This window comes from Ceratosolen solmsi, unplaced genomic scaffold, assembly GCF_000503995.2.
Source record: "Ceratosolen solmsi marchali unplaced genomic scaffold, CerSol_1.0 scaffold11, whole genome shotgun sequence".
Lineage (NCBI taxonomy): Eukaryota > Metazoa > Arthropoda > Insecta > Hymenoptera > Agaonidae > Ceratosolen > Ceratosolen solmsi.
The window spans coordinates 5,654,345-5,670,544 of NW_011948416.1; the positions used below are offsets into that span (position 1 = coordinate 5,654,345).

Here is a 16,200-nt window from a genome sequence, read left to right on the forward strand (position 1 = left end):
TGTCAAAATAAGAAAAAAATTATACACAACAATTTACTTTATATCAAAATAAAACATATTAATTAAATACGTTTAAGATTTATTTATCTTGCATTCGATTTATGCATTCGAGAATTCTTGAGTATTTCAATTAAAGGATTTGAGAATGTTAACGCTATTGCACGAATAAGCTATATTAATGCAAAGGAATTAACGTATATTATATTTGACGAATATTCCAGGATATAGTTTATATGAATTGCATAGAATATGAACTTTTTGATTTTCCATTAAAAATAATTGTAAAATTTCTATATATATATATATATATATATATATATGGATATATATAAACAAAACGCTATTTATACCATAATTATTAATATAATTTTTCTGTATGCTGAAATTTAAATGCTAAAAATATGTGTTTTAGTATTATAAAAGCACAGCTTTTAATCTTTTATCCAATAGAATATTTTTTGTATTTTTAAACGTCATACATACAGATATTTAATTACATATTTACACTATCTACATAGTAACAATTAAATATAATAACTTGTGTGTTACATGTACTAATATAAATCAATAAAATATATATAATTGACTGGATTTTTAATATTATATCTATTTTATAACTTAATATTCGTAAATATTGAATTTTTTTTTATAAAAAAAAACTTGGCTATTTCAATTAGATGGTAAAAGACCTATAGTTTGTAAACAGACTTGAGCAGCTTCGGCTTTGGCTAATTTTTTATTTGGACTTGCGATGGCTGGTTTATATTCAATACCATTAACTTTCACCTAAAACAGTAGAGAAAAATTTTAAAACTATACTCGAATTATTTTAATATAATATTAATAAAAAATATATTTACTTTGAAAAGAAAATTTTTCTTATGATCTGGACCACACTCGAAACATAATTCATACACTGGTGCCCCATATTTACATTTTGAGCAATATTCTCCCAAAAGTGAAACTGGATGTTTACCTACAAATAAACAATAATATAAATTAATTAATCAATTAAATTGTGCGTGTGCGCGTGCGCCTGTTTGTGTGTGTATATATATATATATTTTTTTTTTTATATATAATTGATTAAATAAAATTATAAAATCAAAAAGATATTTTATTTATTAATTATTAGTTTTATTTAAAAGTTAGATTTGCGAACGATTTCAAACAAAATTTTTTCGTAAATATAACTAAAATATATTTTAGTTCAAATATAAATAGTTCTAATCAATTATGCTTTAAAGCCGTTGATAAAGCAAATTAATACTGCATTTTTCTGTTTTTTTTTTTTGTTTTTTTTTGTTTCTTTTTTTTTTTATATATATAATTATACTCGTTCGTTAAATTTATAAAAAGTATAAAAAAAAAATCCTTCTTAAACAATTAATATATAATACATGAAAGTCTTAAGAATTGAAGAAGAAAAAAAGAAATTGATTATATTCTATATTGGAAATAAGTGGCACAAATTTACCTTCCAAGGTTTTGGTTATAGGTGCAGGTACTTTAGGTGCTTTTCCAATTTTCGATACTATAATATCTTGATCAGAAATTAAACCTCTTTTGTCCAATTTTACCTCCAATTGCAATGGCTCCAAAGTACCCTCTTTATTTTTTCCTAAACCCTCCCCGGGCTTCCAACCCATTTTTTGTAGTAATGCCATTCCCATACCCCCTGAGACTGGCTGTGCCGTTAATAACTGATCCTATGTAATTAAATTAGTTGAAAAACAAAAATATATTACAATGATTATTTGCTTACCAAACGAATGGTGTTATCATAAAAATTATTGTTTTTATGTTAAAGTAAATATTGATTTATTGATTGTTTGTTACGAAAAGGCTGATTATTATTTAGTATTCAAGTTGAATTTAAAAAATGAATATCTTTCACTTTTGAAATGTGTTTTATGAATATAATATCCTAATGTCAAGAGATACAAAGATATTATTATTTTGTATTTTTGAATAGTGTGGGATATAAAAACTTACAAAAAATTACATACTTAATAAAAATATAAATAAACAATAACATGGCATGAATAGTTCTTGAATAATAGGTGGCATAGGTGTATGTTTGTGTAGATAAAGTAATTATCATAAACTGTATATATGTTTATTATGAAAATAAAAAGTGAAGTATACATTCAGAAAATTATTAAGCGTAAGATTAACACTGGGTTTTAATTACTTTCGACGTTCGGAATACTTACCAAATGAGCAGTAAAATCAGAAACTTCAGGCTGCGGTCGATGGTCCTTTTCCAATATAGATAAGTGCCTGTAACAAACCCTCAGGTGGATGCAGATTGCTACTAAATTCCTGAACCAGCCCGATGATAAAATTACTGCTTTTGTTACAAAATTTCAGTGAGGTATCTATATTAAAGTATTACTTTAAACTTTTTATAAAAATATTTCTATGTACCGCATAAGTTCTTAAAGTTTTTGTAACGTATTTTATTTAGAAGAGGTAATATTTACAATAACACCAACATCTGTTCTCTTTTAAAAATAAAGAAGAAAATTATATTGAAAATAGGCTGATACTGAATTCAGCAGTAATCTCACAAAAAAACCATTGTTTAGATGTAATTTTTCATTCTTTTACAATGATCCTTTCGTGTCCGAGCAGCCACAGAATCCACCTCTTTGTAAGAAATGGTCTGTGCCTGCAACACAGTCTTTGCAATACCAAACTCATAACAATCTGATATTTAACAAGACTGCACCTGAAAACTTGTTACAGACAAAGTCACACATTTACAATCAAATGCGATTTTCAAAATAATTTTTATATTATTTACTTTTTTCAGAGGACTAAAGGTTTCTAAATTCTTAATTGTGTATTAAAAATTTACAAACTTTAAGGCAAAAACTGTGGAAGTGCATGTAAGCTATGGATTCTGTTTTATAATTTGTTACCTTTCGAGCCCAAGCTTGTTGTCCCGAATTTAATTCTGCTGGCGAAAGTACCTTTGCCCCAGTGCTACCAGTAAACTGTCCTGGGACTTGTTTACTTTCTATCCACGATTTCATCTAAAAAATAATTAAATTTTTTTTTCTCTTTATGAAAATGAAGAAATGATTATTTAATAATATTCATTAGGTATTAATAGTTCTTTTCTTTGATACGAAGTACACATTTACAAGTTTCGTAGAAATAGTAGTAATTTAGGAGGTAAATATTTCCAAGTATCCTATGAAATCCATTAATTATAAAGTCAATTTATAAGAGTTAAAAATTACTTTTTTTATACGAGCATTAAAAACTTATTGTACATGAAATATGTAACATGAAATTTTTAATATTTAAAAAAAAGATGAAAGAAAAATTTTGTATAAGGTTTTTAATAGATATCATCGTTTATGTGCATCACTAGTTAGTTAATCGATCAACGACATTAATTAATTACGTCAAAATTATTGCATTTATACTTCGCCGTATATTAATAGGATTTATTTTACTTAAATTTTAATCGGCAAATTATAGCATACGAAATGTAAAAAGTAATATACGAAGACGGAATTTAAATTAACGTAAATGCAAGTAATCATCGAAAATAATCCTTCAAATTAATTTTTTAACAAAGCAAAATTTAATTTACCCCATTTTGTGCTTTGTACATTTCATTAAGAGCCTGAATGTCATTTGGATTTTCTGATAATTTTCTCATAGCTGCTAACCTTTGTGACACTATTGTACTAATATCAACATGCTAAAAAATTAAAATAAGAATAAGAATAATGATATTTCGACGTAAAATGTTGAGATGAGTGGAACTTATACTAACTTCGTTAGAAATTGTAGGAAAGATAGATTGTTGCTGAACTGACTGAGCTATCGGAATAGATTGCATAATTGGAATATCGGCAGAAATTATTTGAGAAACAGATTCTATAGATTGAAGCGGTGGAACTAAGACAGGTTGTTGAATGGTATGGAAAACTTCTTTAGCAGGAATAAATAATTTTTTTGGTTCTGGTTTTGTACTTCGATTTGGCTTTGGTGTTACTGGAATCCATTCACTTTCTAAAACATAATTTTTCTTTAGGAACAGAGATACTAAACAATTATTTAATACTTATTGTTTTGATATACGTATTTAAAGTAATGCGTGAGATTAAAATAAAAATAATTAAAAGATATTTTTCTGTTATTTACCAGTTTTTCTGTGCTGTTGACCACTAGATACGGGAAATTGTAATCGTAACTGATTTGTAGCTTCCGTTGTCTTTTCCAATAAAGTTTTAGTTGGTAACTGTTTAGCATCCTAAAATTAATATTTATTGATTAATATATACATACATTTTTAATTGAAGCCTTAAATATTTAGGACTACTAACTCGAATGTTCATGATTATAGAACTCGGTCGTTCTTTAATAAGAAACGGATGATGAAAACCTTTCTCCGAGCTACTTTCATCACCCGATGATATACTTGATAATTCTCCCATGGCTTCAGATTTCGATAAAGATTTACAGAAGTCTAAAATTGCATAATAATTATTAAGCTTTATTGGCATCTTTCATGCATGGAAAATGAAATAATGTATTCTAGCTTGGTAATAGTATATATGTACCTGTTAGTTCATCAATAGTTTTTCCACCAGCTTGAATTGCAGCGATAGCTTTATCTTGCTGAGCTAATGGCAATTTTCCTTTCATTATCATATTTATTGCATTTCGCCTAGCAATTTCCAAGAGTTTTTTCTTATCTATCTCTATACGTTCTCTAAAAAGTTAAAAAGTCTTTTAAAAACAATAAAATATTTCTATATAAAATTGTTATTACCAAATAAGGATTCACGAGTCTTACTACGAACGTTTAATTACATAAATTATACATTATAAAATTCACAACTTTGATGAAAATTTTGAAAAAAAGCTTTGATGCCCGATTAATCAAATCTTATAATTTAGATACTTACTTTCTTTCTCTGCTCCTGCTACGTCCTCTCCATTTATTCCTATCTCTATCTTCGCTACGACTCCTGTATCTGTCATTGTTATCCTTTGAGTACCTATCCTTGTCACTGATACCGTCCCGTCTGCTATCCCGTCGTTCTCTACTCCTACCTCTACCATGTCTACTTTTATCACCTATTACAGTTAAAAATTTTAATCAATTAAAAGAAATTGAATTGTTAAAAATATTCGATCTTATTCTTTATTATTTTATTTGCTATTTTCATTACGGCTTAATATTTAAAGTGAGTTTGTAATCATTAGCGTTTAAACACTAATCACAAATGTGAATCAACAAATATTAAAAAAAAAAGGAAAGTATTTTATCGCATTTTATCCGTGCAATAATAAAAGAATGAAATACAATTAATTTACACACAAATGAAATTTAATAACTATTCAATAAAATGAATTTAAGAAATATAATCCTTATATTTTAATTGATATTGAAGGGTAAGGCTTGTAGAGATTACCACTTCGACTTCGAGTTCTTCTGTCTCGTGAACGACAGCTCCGACTTCTACCATGATTTCGATCCTTACTTTTATGACGATCCACTTTGCTGTCTTTTCTATCACTCTTGGATCTAGATTTGCTACTTCCTCTATGCTTTTTTTTCTCCTTCTCTTTAAGTACGTGCCTGAGATCGCTTTTTTTTGTGGTGTATTTCGAAGCCGAGGGGCTGGTTGAGTATTTACTGCGATCCGGGCGTACGCCAACGGTGGAGGATCGATCAAGTGGAGGTGTCGGACTGAGGGTCGGTGTTCGGTTCGTATCGGCCTCGGTTGTTTCGTCTTCGCCGCTATCCGATAACTCACCGTCTTCCATTCGCTCAGCTTTTTCTTTCTTTTTGTTTTCCACTTCTTTTATGGCGTTATTATACACTTCGCTATTCTTCAAGTCTTTTATGAGAATCTTACACGGTACAGGATTTTTAACCTTTTCTGTGAAATTTAATAAGTGAAATAATAAAAGACGTTTTCTGTATACTATGAAATTTTATATCTACTAAATAACATTTAAAATATCTATATATAATATGTAAACAAAATTTTAATAAAACATAATATTTTTAAGAGACACTAGTATTATATATTGCAATTAATAACGACAGTATGTTATTAAATCAAAAAGTGTTCAAAATAGATAAAAAAGCTACCTTAAATTATAAGATACTAAGTATAAAAATAGAATGTTCTGACTTAATATATATATATATATATAAGAATATTTTCATTCTTTTATTAAATTTTTACCGATTGTTGTTCCTTTTACAATAAAAGTAACTAATCGGACTAAATTATAATGTAGCTACTAACCAATTAATTTTGGTACTTCAGGCGCTTCTGCATCATCGCCTAATATTTTAGGTATGGATAAAGATGGACGAGGCGGACTAGTTTCCTTTACCTTAGGAATTTCACTTTCTTCTTTTTTTTCTTTTTTAATTTTAATTGTTTCTAATGTTTCAAATTTCGACTTTTCTATAAAAAAATTTGAAAAAAGTAATCAATATTAATTATAATTGTAATATAATCTATATTGTACATGTACAGCTATAAATAAAATGCTAAATAATATATAAATATTATTTTTTTTCAATTATGATGATAAATTATAGCTCATACCATTTGATTTAGTATGATCTTTCGATTTCTCTTTATTAATCTTATTTAATTTTTTAATCTTTGAAATTGGTTCGTCAACATCCGAACTTTTATCATCCGAATCGTATTTGCGTTTTGATTTCTTTCTCTTCTTTTTCTTCTTTGACCCTGAACAATAAAATTGAATGTTAACATTAATCAAAATTATTATCGTTATCGATGACTAAGTAATAAGTGCTACTAAGTAATAAGTATAAATAATTAAATAGAAATTAAAGTGTTTTGTTAAATTACTTATAAATTATCTATCAATATAAATAGTTACAAATACAATATATACATGGTTGATAAAACGATTTTTATTTGCTAACACAAAATTCAATTAACCTCCATTCTCGTGGTCACTGGCACTTTCTGAAGAATTATGCTTCAATTTTTTCTTGTGCTTGTGCTTTTTTTCTTTATCTTTACTTTCATTTTTATGTTTGCACTTCTTCTTGACTTTCTTTTTTTTAGAAACTAATCCAGATTCTTTTTTCTCATCTACCTTTTCTGTTTTTATATTTACATCTAGTTTTTTTACTGGTGGTGACTGGTTCTTCTTCGTCGATTTATCCCTTTTTTCGCTATTAACATTGCTCGTATCGGAGTCTGAATCTACTTCATCATCATCATCCTCATCGTCGTCATCGTCATCAATGCCATGAGGAACATTAAATGTGCTAAAGAGTTCGGTGAGAATTTCATTCGAAGATTTTTGTGGAAGTCCAGGCTCTGGTTTTATCTTCACCGCGTCCACCCCCACAGTTGTTATTAAATTTGCAATATCAAATAAATCGCTCATTATTATTTATACTTATTTACACTTCCGATGAATAAAATAACGTACTGTTTTTATCACTGAGTAAATAATCAAACGATACTTTGGAAACCATAAACGTAAATTGCGGATAAATTATACAGTCATACGAAGCCGAACATCTATAATGAGAAATGATGGCGGCTCTTTTTCGGAAATGTCCGTTAAGACTTCGGATGTGTTCGACTTTTTGAAGGGTTACTCCGTTTGCCAAAACAAGCAGCATTGTACACTGTATTCTGTATCGACTATCACCCCCGTTTTCATCCATAAACAGATTAAATTAAATAAGGTGCGTAAGCTTATGCTCAGATTTCCAATTTAAATTCTAATTATCTTAATGTTAATGTAATGAAATAAATTTGCACGTTACACATTACGAAAATGAAATTTTCCATATGACAATTCGGACTTTTTCATCGTAACTCTTTGTCAGTGTCTGAATGATAAAAATCTTTCCTCGTCGCTTTTTCCTTGGATATTTTTAGATTTATGCATCGATTCGTTCAATCATGCGATTCGTTAAATGCCAGCTGCTCGTAGCCAGCTACTCGTAATATTCTTAAACTATAGAACTTGATTATGATTTTAAAGCGATTATTATTAATAGAAATTTTTTCAATATTCCAAATTTGCGATTTACTTGATTTTCTTACCCTCGAATTATCCTCCCTTCGTATTTTGAAAGACGCGCTTGTCATGGCGCAAAATCAAATTCGCATTTTGCCACATTGACTCTACCTGCTGACATTATCACTATATATATATATATATATATATACTAAATTTGTTTTGTTGGATTTCAAAGAAGTAAATTATTATAAATATCGTTCGTCAAATGTTACACTTGATTCGAACACTTTTCAATAATATTGAAATGTACAGCGGGACAATGATAAGGTAATATTAACATTTTCGTCAAATGCAGCCTTAGGGAGTGTAAGAAAATCCATCGTATCTTAAGACTTGGGATACCTAAGCTTTCATCGTAAGGATTGAGCAGCCAAATTTAAGGTTCAATAAAAGAAAAAAAGAAAAAAAAAAAAAAAATCTCCCCTGTCTATTAAAAATTGTAATTAACCAATGGCTGGGTATAGTGTATTCAATGTAAAATAGATCGTGCACATATTTTATTACAATGTATTAATAGAGCACTGGCATAAGTGATAAATAAAAAATATAAGAAGCCGAAATAAAATCGTTGGTAAGACTGTCTAGCGAATCATATATTTTCCGCCATTTATATTATTTTTTCTGTTGATCAGTAGTCATTACAGAATCAGATCCAAAACATTGTTGAGGTTAGAAATATCATCAAAGCTCGAGCTTAGAAAGATATTCCTCGCTCTCTTATTGACACATATGAAGCAATACTTTAAATAAGCAACATAACTTGTGGGAGTCACAAGTTTTACATATTTGTATATAAAAGAAAATTATGTCGGAGACGAGAGTTCGACACAGCTGGGACAGTCGGCGTGCACCCGATCAGCATCATCACCACAACGAACGTAAGCGTAAAAGTGAGGACGACTATCACGGCAAGGGAAGGAGGGACGAAGGTCGTTCGCGTCAACACCGGGAATCGTCCGAGAATAAACGGCACCGCGGATACGAGGACGACGATAAGCATCACGGACACGAAGAGAATAGATATCGCGACAGCGACGATAAGCAGTACAGGAGTTACGACGACAAGCAACAATATAACAGGAGTCGCGATTACGATGACAAGCCCACGAGAAACGATAGAGTGAAGAAATCGCGCTTTGAGCAAGTAAGCAAACTATTTTTATACTTGCCTTTTGCTGACGTATCCAATCATTATTATTACTTATAACACATTCGACATTTTTTTGTTGACAATTACAGCTTTCGTTATCCTTGAATAGCGTCGGCTTTATGTACTTCTTAAAGTTCTTAAGGGAACAGTTGAATTGAAAATTTGTGTAAAATCTTAATAGGCGCCTTTCGTATGATAGGGCTTTCCATTATGTATAATAAGACTTTTCAGTACTATAAATAACTAATTATTCGACAATGTATGAGCTTGTATTTTTGAAATATTTAACCAAATTTTCTTTTCCTTTTAGGCATTTGTAAAAAAGGAATCATCGCCAGAATGGGGAAAAGCGACGATCAAGCAGGAATCAAAGTCTAAACCGCAAGAAAAAGAAAAGCCAAATTTTCAGACTTCCGGAAAATTAACCGAAGATACAAATACCGTTAATGGAGTTGTGATAAAATATACAGAGCCATTGGACGCACGAAAGCCAAAACGTCGGTGGCGTCTTTATCCGTTTAAAGGGGAAAAAGCCTTACCGGTGCTATACATTCACAGACAATCGGCATATTTAATGGGTAGAGATAGAAAAATTGCGGATATTCCACTAGATCATCCTTCTTGTTCTAAGCAACACGCAGCTTTACAATATCGTTTAGTTTCTTATAAAAGAGAAAATGGAACGGAAGGGAAAAAAATAAGACCATATTTAATTGATTTAGAATCGGCTAATGGTACCTTTGTTAATGATGTCAAATTAGAGCCAAAGAGATTTCACGAACTGTTGGAAAGAGACGTGATAAAGTTTGGATTTAGTACGAGAGAGTATGTTGTATTACACGAACAAAGTAAAGATGAAAATCAAGACGACGATGTTAATGAAACTTAAGTAAGTCAATAATTAATAAGCATAAAAGTTAGTTTTTATATATTTTGAAATATTCTTAATAGGCGGTTCCTCTCTCTTCTATTATTGTACATACTAAGCAAAAAGTTTGCTTTAATTTATTATACAAGCGATAGTTTTAAATAAAATAAAGCATTTTATTATATGCAATCTAATATTGTATCATTATATTATTTTCTTTAGATGTGGCATATTTTTGAGCAAAATACTTTATAAGAAGCGAAAATTCAACATCCAGGGATCGCCTGCAATACTGTATCACATGTTATTATACTAAATAGATAAAAATTTTTCTAAATATGCATAGATTATTATGATTAGAGTAATATTATCAATTTTTTTTTATAATTCAGAGTCCTTATAAATTATAATAATAGTTGCATTTTTTAGGAAACATTGAGATTTTATTTATCCGTAAAACTAAAAGTGAAACGATAATCTTTAATTAAGCTCTTACAAGAACAATAATTTAAAAGGTATGTTGAAGATAATGGGTATACATTGTATAATGTATTAAGAAAATGTAAAATATGATAAATTTAGATTTACTTTATCCCTTAACATTGTTATTATTATAAGTATACAATATCTGAATATATTTCTATATTGATATTTATAAAGGAATATTTTTTGTATAATTCTTACTCATTTAAGAATGTTTATTTATTTTAAAAATAATATCAACATTGTTTAATCATAAATATCTAAAATTTTTAGAAAGAGCCTCTTTTCTCATTTTATGAGAAAGTTTTTTTGTGTGAAGTATCTTTAATGATCCAATATGTATTAGTGGATAATATTAAAATATATATTTATAGTTTAGTTTATTATAAAAGTAAAAAAATTAATTCAGGAAATAAATAAGCTTACATTTCACATTTTCACGGCATAATTTTTTTGTATAAAAATGTATTTCAATATCTTACAAAATTAACTTTTCTTAAATTAAAAATACTTTGGTATACACGTGTTGCGTGTTCGTGGGTGCGTGCGCGCGCGCGTGTGTGTGTGCGTGCGCGTGTGACAAACTTAAATGTATTACACATTATAGCGTATAAGTGAAATCGAACGCTTAAATAACCATTTTCGTTTTTGTAACAAACTTTGTCATTCTTAAATTATCCAATATATTGGAGAATTTTTAATAATTTACAAATTAAATGCTATTTTTATAAATACTCAATGTGGAATATTTCATTGAAATTATTACAAATATATTTATTGAAGTTTAACGTTTTGTTTACCGATGCTTATCGTTAGCTTCACATATTTCTTACGTATTTTATTGTATTTTATTATACGTATTTACGTATTTAGTAGCATTGAGATTTATATTTATGCAAATATTGCCTGAAATTTGATTTTAGTTCAATTCATTGAATGGCCGTACATTGTTGATAGTTTTTTTTTTAATTTACAATGATTTTAAAGTACCGTGTTGCTCGTTACTCCTTACTTTTGCTTTCAATGGAATATTTTAGCCTACGTATAAAAATAAACTAAAAAAAACTAGAATACATTTATATTAAAAAAAAAAAAAAAAAAAAAAAAAACCAAAAAAAAAATAATAATAATAGTAAACAAGTTACAAATCAGTCACATTAACAATGTCTGAATTGATGTTTGCATATGTCACATCGTCGTTTTCATCTTCGACATCTGGCGCTTGTCTCAGTAAATTGAGAAGTGCACTATTGATTACCAATGGAATGTTAGCCTTACTGTTTTGTAAATTAGACTTTGATCTTTGTAACTTTGTAAATATAGCTTTATTTGCGTCATTGTTATTTGTCGGGGCGAATCTTTGTTCGGCAACAGTTTGGGAGAATGTTACCATAGAATAACATATCGAAGGTGATGTCCCGGACGAGTCGTTGCTTTTAATTTCATCCGAATTATTTCTTTCTACATTGAGCTTCTCTCTTTCATCGCCGACAATCTTCTTGACTCTTCTCCAATCGCTCAGCGAAGAAACTGATTCTCCATTCCCTACCAATCTAGCATAAGATCCAGATTGTTTTATAGCCTCAGCGGATTTGAATTTTTCCCCTAAACTGGCAGTGGAAGATCGCTTGTCCGTTGCGTTTGTCTTATCGTTCTTCTTCTCCAATAAATTCAGACTAGTCACCGACGTTCTATTCCATCTTGGATTTTCATCTAGCATTTCGCTTTGCGTAATTGTACTGTTCAAATCATTGTAACATCCCACTGTTGGCATTATCGTCAGTTCCTTCTCTTTATTTTGCTCGTTGCCACATATTTCTATATATCTACTTTCATTGTGAGCTGTGTTTTCCAATAGGACAGGTATGGATTTTGGTATTTCATAAGCCGCTCTTGGATTTTTCATTTCGTCGGCTTCTAAAGCATTATCAAGTAGCCAGGAATACTTTGGTCCCAAATTCGGTTTCGAATTATCGGAGTCTTGAATCAACGAACGAATGCTCAAGTTGTCTTTAAAGTGATTCGACTTATAAATATTTCCTGCAAGATCGAAAAATGAATATTTTCTTATTTTACATACATAGACAAACAAATATATATGTGTGTTTGTGTGTGTGTGTGTGTGTGTGTGTGTGTGCGCGCGCGTATGCGTGTGTATTTATTTTATTTAATTTTGTTTTTGTAGATTAAAAAATCGTAGTGATAGATATTATTATATTAATACATAAATCTAGGGCTTGTGCATAAAACGATAAATTTCTGTTAATTTCTGTTGTATGTATGCTATTTGTTTTTAGCACAGATAACTAAAGTTAAATCTGTATTGAAATGTACCTTTTCTTATTAGCTACAGTGTCGACCAAACTTCAATGTACAGTAGAAACAAAGTGCGAGCTCGATTTGAGCGTAGGGAAAACCGATGGTTTATCGGCCCTTCGACTAGCAAGACAATTATTTCACTGGTCTTCGAAGCGGCTAAACGCGCGAAACAGGCAAGAGCTCTTACCGTGAACGAGAAATTGGCCGGGATTAACGGGGCTGAGGGTGGAGTCGTCGGTGTTGTTCCTGAGCGCGACGATGTGCTCGAGGCAAAGCTTGAAGCTCGGCCTGGAGTCGACGGCGCTCCAGCAGTTGAGCATCAGCTGGTGCAACCTCGCCGGACAGTTGAGCGGCTTCGGCAGTCGACCGCCGGCCCTCACGTGGTGCAACACCTCGAGGTTCGTACGGGCTTGGTAAGGTTGTTGGCCAAGCGACGTGATCTCCCACATGAGGACGCCGAAGGCCCAAACGTCGCTCTGCGACGTGAATACCCCGTCGACCAGCGACTCCGGGGCCATCCACCGCACCGGCAGCAGACCTTCGCCTTCCTGCTCGCGGGCGAAGAAGAGGAGAATGGCGATCGTTAAACAAGTTATGAGTTCTGCCCACATCGCGTATCGAGGTTACAAGTCACGCTTTATCCATATCGCATGAACTTTTTGTCTTACGCTAATGAGGACGGTTAGGAGGAAATTATAACGATGTATTTCTGGCTTCACATGACCTTCCATTAATTACATATCAATTCGCTTTATGGACGTCGGCAATTATGCTTTAAAGTACGACCGCTCGACACTCGACTTCGGTACATGGATGGATATTTCAATTAAACGAGAGAAGATTTTTCTTTTGTCATTATACAGGTATTGCACGTACTCACTCTCACTTGCCCGTAAGCACACACAAACTACGAAATGCATATTAATTGGATTTTAAAATTTTGAAATTTGTTTATAAGCTAGATGGAACGTGTTAATTGTTCTCCGCACCTCCGTACTCCGTCATCCAATGTACATATAATTTCAATTTATTAACTATGCTATTACAATTTTCAACATTAATTACAGTTTCCCGGGTGGATTATAGCGATTGTAATATCACGTTTAACATGCGCGTGAATTTATAATGAGATGTTATAAATGAGAAAATATTGGATTTATTTTTAATTCGTTACTTTTTGTCGTTGTGACCAGTAATGCCAATAGCAGTTCACATTTGCAACGAAAAAATTCATAATAAATGAAATCGGTAATTTTTCCGTTACATTTACAAACGAAACTATATATTATTAAATTGACATTTATTTCTTCCTTTATAGATGATCAAGATTATTTATCCGTCATTATTTGTTATTCTTTTTTGCAATTAGCATAAGCTATGCAAATAATTACAAACATTTTAATTTTTAATTACACTTTTTATACAAAATTCTGAAAAATAAGAAATACACAAGCGAAAATGAATTTTTCCATATTATGATTTATCGTTAAAGGTGCTTTGTTAAATAATCGTTAGATAATTTCTTATGTATTTATAATTTTGCAAAGAATACTGTCTGCCTTGGCCGTAAAATGATTAAAAATGTTTCTTTAACGTTTGAAAGAGTTCGTGTATACAAATTAGCCTTCACTTATCCTTCAGTGCGTGGCTAATTTAATAAAATTCAGTATAACGAATGTAGAATGAAGACGAATGACTAATGATTATTAAAGTGTAGAATGTAACCGAGTTGCTAATGCGTGAGTAAAACCGAACAATTTTACAGTATAAAATGTCTCAATACTTTACCGTTCGCTTAAAATAGTAAACTCGATGTGCTCCGTGTCCCTTACTATGGTTAATGTGCATTAAATAGACACGTCATTACGTTATGATTTTTCCCACTTACTTCCTTAAGTGCTTGGACACAAAGTGAATTAAGTTATTTCCTAGTTAGTATTTTCTCTCTCTCTCTCTCTCTCTCTCTCGTAATTCACAATGTAATTGCAATTCATCGGTTATTAGATAATTCAATAGCGCGCATAGTTCAAATATTTTTTTAACGGACTTCGAATGCATAGAAAATGTTCAATTCGTTATTATAACGTAAGCATTTGAAAGAAAAAAAAAACAAATAAACAAACAATCAAATTTCTTAGAAATTGTAAAAAGATTGCTGTAACAGCTCAAAAAAATCAGACCTAAAACTCACGCAAAAGCTAATGTAATTTTCCTCTTTGATTAGCCTTCCTTTTTCATATTAGCTTGATTGAAACGTGTGGAAAAACGAGGGGAGTTATTATAAAACACGTTTCGATCATCAGCTGGAATAACGAGTACATTGGCTACTGCACCTTACGGTAGTAGTCATTCTTGTAGATGTCACGAGCGAGGCCAAAGTCGCCGATCTTGACGACTCGGTGCTCGCGTTCGCGCGCCGACACCAGGCAATTCCTGCAGGCCAAGTCACGATGCACAAAGTGAAGCTCCTCGAGGTAGCGGCAACCTTGCGCGACGTCCTCGCACATCGACAAGAGGTCCTGTAGTCTCAGAGCTGCCGCGTCCGTCGGCTTGAGCGATCTGCTGAATGCGATAATTCGTTTATAATTGCCATGAAATACGGCCAATCGTTGCCCTCGACGCCGCCGTCGCCATTTAGTTAATTAAGATAATCGCACGATCTTGGCGAGTTATTATCGGCCCTTTTGATCAATAAATACGGCCGATCAGAGGCTTATTTGCTTTTTAGTATGGGGCCGAGTTACGATAGGCTCGATGAGTGCCGTCGAACCCTATTGTGCAAACAACAGTGTCACGGCGGTTAACGTTGTTACGCGAGAACTATTAGTCGTTATTGGCGATACGACGTATGAAGTAACACAGGTATAATTAATTGGCAATGGAAATTAAATTGTAAATTATTCTTGGTAAGTATAAATTAAAAGTAAGAGAAGATAAAAAGCCTATGCGATAAAAGGTAACGGGTAATTTTATGAAATTTCAGGCCAATTACGTACGGCAACTTACTATTGCCATTGTGAATTATCGAAAATTCGATTAATTCCGTAGGGAGCTTTTTATCTTTTTTCATTTTCTAAAGTGCCGTATTTCCGAAATAAACGCGTTAATAAAAGCACATTGCTCAAACGGCTGAAAGTAAAATAGAAAAATTGTAAATTATCGTATGTCTTGAAATTTCCAACGAGATAATCATTCGTAAGGGTACTATTGCTACGGGGGCTTGTGCAAATTGATTGGTCGAATTGATCGTGCGAACGCAAGACCTCGCGACAACCTCGAAGAATCGCATCGTTTTTATTTATAAAAGGCA

General features: G+C 31.3%; 3 protein-coding genes across 4 annotated transcripts in view; 1 reads left to right on the forward strand and 2 right to left on the reverse strand.

Annotated features, from left to right (window-relative positions):
• Nucleotides 1-598: 598 nt before the first annotated feature.
• Nucleotides 599-8,115, reverse strand: LOC105359471 (Son RNA binding protein). Its single transcript, XM_011496084.1, has 14 exons — nt 6,966-8,115; nt 6,600-6,746; nt 6,291-6,416; nt 5,445-5,915; nt 4,935-5,106; nt 4,587-4,738; nt 4,350-4,492; nt 4,168-4,276; nt 3,797-4,035; nt 3,611-3,721; nt 2,928-3,041; nt 1,478-1,709; nt 861-976; nt 599-786 (listed from the first exon to the last, which is right to left on the reverse strand). The coding sequence occupies exons 1-14, from the start codon at nt 7,420-7,422 to the stop codon at nt 670-672; spliced, it is 2,706 nt and encodes a 901-aa protein (XP_011494386.1). The 5' UTR covers nt 7,423-8,115; the 3' UTR covers nt 599-669.
• A 446-nt stretch (nt 8,116-8,561) lies between these two features.
• LOC105359233 (smad nuclear-interacting protein 1) lies at nt 8,562-10,456 on the forward strand. Of its 2 annotated transcripts, XM_011495766.1 has the most exons (4): nt 8,562-8,641; nt 8,703-9,214; nt 9,531-10,109; nt 10,311-10,456. In XM_011495766.1, exons 2-3 carry the CDS (start codon nt 8,876-8,878, stop codon nt 10,107-10,109), a joined length of 918 nt encoding a protein of 305 aa, XP_011494068.1. In that variant the 5' UTR covers nt 8,562-8,641; nt 8,703-8,875; the 3' UTR covers nt 10,311-10,456. The 2 variants fall into 2 exon arrangements, with proteins under 2 accessions (XP_011494068.1, XP_011494067.1); XM_011495765.1 differs by having other exon boundaries at nt 8,562-9,214.
• Nucleotides 10,457-11,698: 1,242 nt separating this feature from the next.
• Nucleotides 11,699-16,200, reverse strand: part of sev (receptor protein-tyrosine kinase sevenless) — a 51,374-nt gene continuing 46,872 nt past the window's right edge. The window contains exons 20-22 of the mRNA XM_011496086.1: nt 15,224-15,449; nt 13,078-13,438; nt 11,699-12,611 (exon numbers count right to left, since the gene is read on the reverse strand). Of these exons, the coding sequence (XP_011494388.1) occupies nt 11,713-12,611; nt 13,078-13,438; nt 15,224-15,449 (1,486 nt within the window). The 3' untranslated portion in view covers nt 11,699-11,712. The remainder of the gene's footprint in view (nt 12,612-13,077; nt 13,439-15,223; nt 15,450-16,200) is intronic.

What these genes read in the sequence shown, in the direction of transcription:
- LOC105359233 (XM_011495765.1), top strand. Translation starts at nt 8,876, where the DNA reads ATGTCGGAGACGAGAGTTCGACACAGCTGGGACAGTCGGCGTGCACCC. An exon ending in AGAAATCGCGCTTTGAGCAA is followed by an intron (nt 9,215 to 9,530) that starts GTAAGCAAACTA and finishes TTTTCCTTTTAG; the next exon opens with GCATTTGTAAAAAAGGAATC.
- LOC105359471 (XM_011496084.1), bottom strand. Translation starts at nt 7,422, where the DNA reads ATGAGCGATTTATTTGATATTGCAAATTTAATAACAACTGTGGGGGTG. An exon ending in AACTATTGATGAACTAACAG is followed by an intron (nt 4,493 to 4,586) that starts GTACATATATAC and finishes ATGCAATTTTAG; the next exon opens with ACTTCTGTAAATCTTTATCG. An exon ending in AACAAGCTTGGGCTCGAAAG is followed by an intron (nt 1,710 to 2,927) that starts GTAACAAATTAT and finishes TTAATTACATAG; the next exon opens with GATCAGTTATTAACGGCACA.